This window comes from Chanos chanos, chromosome 16 (assembly GCF_902362185.1).
Source record: "Chanos chanos chromosome 16, fChaCha1.1, whole genome shotgun sequence".
In the NCBI taxonomy this organism is placed as follows: Eukaryota; Metazoa; Chordata; class Actinopteri; order Gonorynchiformes; family Chanidae; genus Chanos; species Chanos chanos.
Window position 1 is genome coordinate 14,777,607 of NC_044510.1, and position 6,507 is coordinate 14,784,113.

Sequence of the window (6,507 nt, forward strand, 5' to 3'; positions counted from 1 at the left end):
TCGTAAAGATAACGGGAGAGAAGGACTGGATCAATCATCGCCGTGGAATAACACCGAGATCGGTGAGATGGCAAACTTAATCCTCCAGAGCAGCAGTCAACCCTGTTTTTCAGACCTGTGTCAAACAAGCATTTAAAGTATTTGAATAGCGAGGCCCTGTCCCAATACTCTCATATGATCCCTTTACCTTGTGTCCTTTTGTAAGCACTAACCAAACCTCTCTGCCGTTTACCCTGTTCATTACAACAGAAAGGTTAATACAATATAACCTTTATGGGCCGCCTCCTTTTTCCTTTGTACAAGGACAGAGCACTGAACAGAAGCGCACCAGGGCCCAGTGAGTCAGACAGGCCTCCTCTGTCAAATGATCTGACCCAGTTCCTCCATCTTTTGACAGCTACCTTAATCAATAACCCTAACTCTAGGTTAAGAATAAGAATGTTCGCTCGAAACACTTATGTGAGAGCGCAGTTCTTGGGGTGGTTAATTCTTTTTGCCAGAGAATGATTCGAATATAAGGAATGTTACCACATCGAAACCCTTCACCTGACTACGTTTGGTTCTCCAAAACATCTGATAGGACAACGTCTCCATCCCTGGGAACAGCAGCTACGCTATGAAACGGAAGATAAGATTCCCAAAAGTACATTCCTCTGCTTCTGTTTTTTAAGGAGAATGAAAGATGAAAGCAACCCTGTTACTTGTTGTCATGGGAATTATCTGACATGAGGCTTGTGATAATTCGATCCTTTTATAATGTCAGCCTACTCTCCCAGCAGACACACACAAACAGAGACACACACACACACACCAAAGAAAAGGTACCGTAATACCCCTCAGTGCCTTCAAAGTGAAATAAACAATATGAAGCCAAGCTAATAAACACTGACCATCTGGAGCTCGGTCTTAAAACAGTGAGATGTGTGAACCGTGCGACAGGAAATGTCACAAGACCCTTTTTAAGGTCAGAGCTCCTGGTCTCAGGCCTCTCCGGGTCAGCGGGCAGCGAGACAGGACACCGGAGCGAGGCCACTCGGTTCTCACTGAACCATCCTGCGTGGTGCTGGGCGACGCGGGAGAACGCGTAACTCATCGCAGCACCGTTTCCACGGTTCTCCGAGGTTCCACTGGCCACGGCTTAGAAAGCTCCCGATGGAAGGGTCAGGTCCGGCTCTTTAAATCCTCCAGACACAGCGGTTTATTCATAGGCTTGTTATTCTGAGGTCCTTCAAAAGGCCCTTAGCGGTCGATGTGAAAATGTGAAAGCCGGCTAATTGAAGTTAAGCACCAGAGTGTCTTTTGAGGACAACAGTACACACACACACACACACAGACAGCCCAGTGGGCACAGAGCATCGTGGCTGATTACGCTCAAGAGACTCTGCGCTGATGATTGGCCAGAAGGAGTCTATCTAGAACCAATGGCACTGCATTCCATAAAGAAATCAAATCAGTACATATGCTCGTAAATATAAGCCTCCCAGAGCAGTCTGGGTGAGTATATATGCTCTGAACGCCGTGGGCGGGGGTGGGGTAATCTTGCTTACTGGTATAAAACATCGCTGACACCAAAGCACTGCAGGATCCTGGGGGGGGGGGGGGGGGGGGGGGGACCTCTGTCTCACTCACAAGTGCCCTTACACACAAGAGCGGTTTTATTACTCCACGTTTTGATGGAGGGCATCTTTCCGAACTCATTAAACCTCTGACACTCAACCTCGTCTCCCACTCTCTCCAAGCTGTAAGGAGCCTTTTGTGCCAACTCTGGATCAAGCGCATGGATTCGGGGCCGGATTGCCAGTAATCCCGTTTGTCTGCGTCCAGCTCTAGGACTCGCATTCTTTAAGCACCGTTGTCTTCCTAATACTGACAGCTGATTGGACCCAAGGGGAAAGAAAAATTGGCCTTGAGTGACAGACTTTCTGGTTTTCAATTTGGTTCCCTCTAGTTAATGCATTCCACATGTTACTTCATTATAGCACGTCATCTTTAAGAGACAATAAAGCATAAATGTGCCTTAAACTACACACAAAATGCATGCAGTTAAAAAAAAAACAGTATCCAATATCTCTTAAAGGGATCCAATATTATGGAATCTGTCAAAAATCAAGAGTGTAACGAAATTGTTAAGAAAAAAAAAAATCACATAGTAGTCTGAACGTTCTCAAATGCTCTTGATCAAAAACATACACAAAGCGTGTATTATGGTTGTTAACTATCCCCTTTGACCATTTCAACAAAGCAAAGTGTGTGTCGCCCTGCTGGTTATAATGACACTAGCATTAGCAGTGCCATCCCCAGACACACTTGCTTGAGGCAAAGCAGCTTGTCCTTAAAAATGGGAGACATAAGTTGTTTTAGGGTAGAATTAACAAACCGTGCAGTGGGTCTATGCAAAATGTATGACCGTGAATGCAAAATATGAAGACAGCCCAACTAGCCAATGTGATCTGTGATCTCAGTTTTTTTTTTTCCCCCACGTTGTTTGTTTGTTTTAAACAAAGTTTGAGCAATTGCTTGTTCGAACTGAACTTAGTGTCCTCATATTTAAATCTGCCGACAACAGTTGAACGTTACAAAACTCAACTCAGGGAAAGGCTGCGGTAAAGATTTATCACGACCGTGAATCCTTTAATGTACTTAAGTAGTAAGAATCGTGTTTTCTATACACATGCAGGCAATGTCTTAACAAGGACGACGAGTCTTAATTCCGCGTAGATCATGTATCTATTGTCGTCTTTCTAAATTACAAAAGGAAATGGATAATTGGGTATTTAAATGCCAGGTGACTAAGCCGTTTTGCAGGAAGAAAACGGTGGTTTCAAACAATGGAGCTACAGCTGTTTACTATAGGGAACAACAGTTTGCTACGATGGACTCGTTTTACAGTTAATAAGAAGAAGAACAATAACATTTCATCGAAAGATGAATATGTAATTCAATGAATGTTTTCTTTGCGTGGTAACTGTCACATGAAACCGAAAATATGCTTAACGAATCAAGCCAGTTGGGGTTTTTTTTGTTGTTGTTGTTTTTGGTTTTCTTTTTTTTTTTTTTTACAAGCAATCTGGGCATTCAAACAATAGCTAACAGCTAACGTCAACTAGAGTTACATAAATTTTCAAACATGTACTTAATGAAAAACACTGGTCTGTGCTTTTCTCTGAACAACAACCGGTGGCTATTAGGATTACTCAACTACAATGGATGGCTGAACACAAACTTGCTAACTAACGTTAGCTAACCAATGCTATAAACCTGCTACCGTTGGCTAACCCTTGTTTTTCCGATTATATTAACCAGCTCATGAGGCAGCGTTAGTTTTTGTCTCGTGAAGGAAGAAGACAAAAGTAAACGTCGTGGAATCTGAAAGAAAACAAAGGCTGGCAATGCTTTTCGTTATTAATAGCTGTTGTTAGCAAATCGGCTAAACAAATCTGTATTTCAGTAGACCAAAAACAGTTAATGTGATTGATTTGTCCCCGGCGGTTGATGGTGGTTCACTGACCCTCTCGTAGTTAAAACAGGCAACTGACAACGGGCAAGGCATCACTAAAACTACACTGACAAGAGATTAACGTTAGCCTGGCAAGCTACCACTGGCTAACATATTCCTTTGTTGACACAATCTGTTAGAGGAACAACGGTCGTTTTAACCTCTCCGCCGTGAAGCGTCAACATATCAGTCTTTGTTAGCTAGATAGCCAACTCAGCTAATGAAGCTTAAGCCACCAAGATGTGAACGGTTTTTTTGGGTTTTTTTTGCTCGAGGGACAAGAAAAAGAAATGTGCTTTTGATGAACGATTTCATTTAAATAAGACACTGGTTAAGAGGGTAAAATGTTTCGGTATACGTTTAACCGAAAACTGGGGGCAATTTTCGACGTTAGCTTTATGTTAGTTATGACACTGATCGTACACTAGCGACTAATGTAATAGTAAGCGAAGGCAAGTCTGATTGTACTTGTAAACATTTAATTGAGAAAATACTTGGGTATGCGTTTAAAATGACAACAAAAGTCGCAGGTTTTGTTAACGAAAGAGCAAATATTGAGTGTCGTTGAAGTTTACATGAAAAACAAGCACATGAATTAAAACAGTCTGTTTAAATAGCTGTTAAGATGGGAATAAACTAAACAAAGCTAGTAGAGGGGCTTAACGAAATGTGGTTGGTTAATCAGTTCAATATTCGGTTTTCTCGACCAGGGTTTTTAGTGGTCTAACGAGGAATCAGTTACGTTACTTCTACACTTCTCCCGGTGAAATTATTTTCGTGGTTTTAATGTTATGTGGCTTGATAGCTGTTTAGCTCTAAATCTCTTTGATAAGAAAGTTCCCTCGACAGTTTAGTTGAGAAAATCTTAACAGCTGTCTTACAAAACTGTGTGTTTGTTTCGACAACAGAAAAGTTGGCTAACAAAGTTTACATGGTGTTTGACTGAAAACTTAAAGTTAAAGAAGCAAGATAGCAAGGTATTGGGACAGGGAAAAATCCCTTAAGACTGTGCTAGCTTGCCAGCTTGTTACTTACTAGGGGTCGTTTGTAAACCTGGGTGTTCGGGGAGGCTGGTATCCGTATAGATGGCAATAAAGCACGTCGAAACAGAAGCAACACATCTCCGCCGAAACTACCATCTTCCTGCCTCCACTTCCCGACCCAGATCCTGGGCTGAGATTCGGGGAGAGGCCAGTTGAGTTGTAGCCTCCCGGAGTTGGGGACAGAGCGTTGGTGTTGCTGCTGCTACTACTACCCCCAGGACCCCCCAGGCCGTTCACCCGATTCACGTTCCCGGCCGCTACGGTCGACGAGGATCCAATCCCCAGTTCCGATCCACAATGTCCAGTCCCAGCTACCCCGCTCCCCGCCCCGCCGGGACCCCCCGACCCGGGGGATCCCGACAACTTCTGCTTCTTCACCCCGCAGCACCCGGCCGCCATCTTGGAACAATCTGCACCGACACACCGCTTCCGACCCATCACCGTCACCGCGGGAAGGGCGGGGGGGAACGCCGACCAGACGTAAAAATCCCACTGCGTCAATACGTACGACGGACAATGCTCCACCTTCCCTCCTTTGTCGAACGTAATGCCCAGCGTATCTTACGTTATTTTACCTCCAACCTCCGAGGTTGGGAACAGAGAGGAGAGTCTGCAATGTCACCCGATCTTTGCCTACAAAAAAGACGTATCGTACGCTACAGCCTTACGCAAGGTTCTTAAGAAGACAGCCAGCTGTGAACCTCTGCAGATCAAACGGTTCGATGGATCCCAGATATTTGTCAGAGTAACAGGCCCTCGCTCCAAAGCACAGCGATCACTGCAGCGATTCACGCAGCTTTCTGTCAAATCCTCCAAAAACCCATACATGTAAAAGCATGATAGCAGGCAGATGTCAACCAGACAGCCGTCGCTAGTTAATGCACTGTACCCCTACCAGCACAGACACAGTTCTTCCTATGTGGTCGTCGGGAGGTTGAGTACGTAGGACCCATACGTCTCAGCATGAACAAGACACTGCGCCCAGACCAGATTTCATCCGTTGTTTACTTGCATCCGACCTAAGTTCTAGTCAGCCGGCCAGCAACCAACGGGTCGAGCTCCAAACCTGAAGTCGGCGCAGTCAAAACGGCTTTATGCAATGCAGTTAGATTTTTTTGACAGCATCAGCGCGTAGACTTTAATATGCATCAGCGAGGTGCAAGTCATTTTAACATCCCCTTTGCTCATCGGTATATACACTGGCTCTTTAAAAAAAAACCAGTGCGCAGGACCCTGTCACGGTTCTTATTGTAACCACACTATGAAAAGCAAAGCAGAAAGTTTTCTGTCGATTTGTCTGAGTGTTGTCATCCGGTTATTTGAACACATTTTGAAACTGCATGTCATCCCGTACGTTGGAAATCCACCGAGTGTTCCAGAGCCCCTTCACTACTCCATGCACAATAGCTAACATTAGCCTGGGTGCAGTTAAAAAGATCCGATGCGATCATCCAAAGTCGCCAGCCCCGTATTCACTTCTTCCACGCCGAAATAGAATCCAGAACGTATTTTACGACCAAGTCCTACGTATTTTTCGTATTCTCATGGGTTGTCGAATCTGTATTCTCAATACCAGCAACCGTAAAAAAAAAAAAAATATGCGTGGTCTGTGTATAGCTCCTTTTACCGGCAATGTTTCTTTATCTAATCATACATCATGTATCTCTTCTTCTGCAGAAATGTGAGTCCAGTCCAGATATGCTCTTCCCAGTCTTCAGTCTACAAGAGAGAGAGAGAACAGACATGGCATCAATCAGAGAATTTTCTCTGTCCGCTGTCTGTTTCATGCAACCTCATGCTAGCAAGTTAAACCCGTACCTGCATACTGCTACGCACCCAAATCGACTCTGAGTTTATAGCCAAATCAGAGCCCTGCAAATGCTCTACCGTATTTACACATTCACGTACATACTGTAGAACGGCGCAAAGAATCACATCTTTATCACACCATAATATGAAACGGCGTAA

The 6,507-nt window shown here is 44.2% G+C and overlaps 1 protein-coding gene across 1 annotated transcript in view; it reads right to left on the reverse strand.

Annotated features, from left to right (window-relative positions):
• The window catches only part of ammecr1 (AMMECR nuclear protein 1), a 36,352-nt gene extending 31,375 nt beyond the window's left edge, over nucleotides 1-4,977 (reverse strand). Inside the window, exon 1 of the mRNA XM_030793411.1 lies at nucleotides 4,532-4,977. Within this exon, the coding sequence (XP_030649271.1) occupies nucleotides 4,532-4,977 (446 nt within the window). The remainder of the gene's footprint in view (nucleotides 1-4,531) is intronic.
• Nucleotides 4,978-6,507: the final 1,530 nt, after the last annotated feature.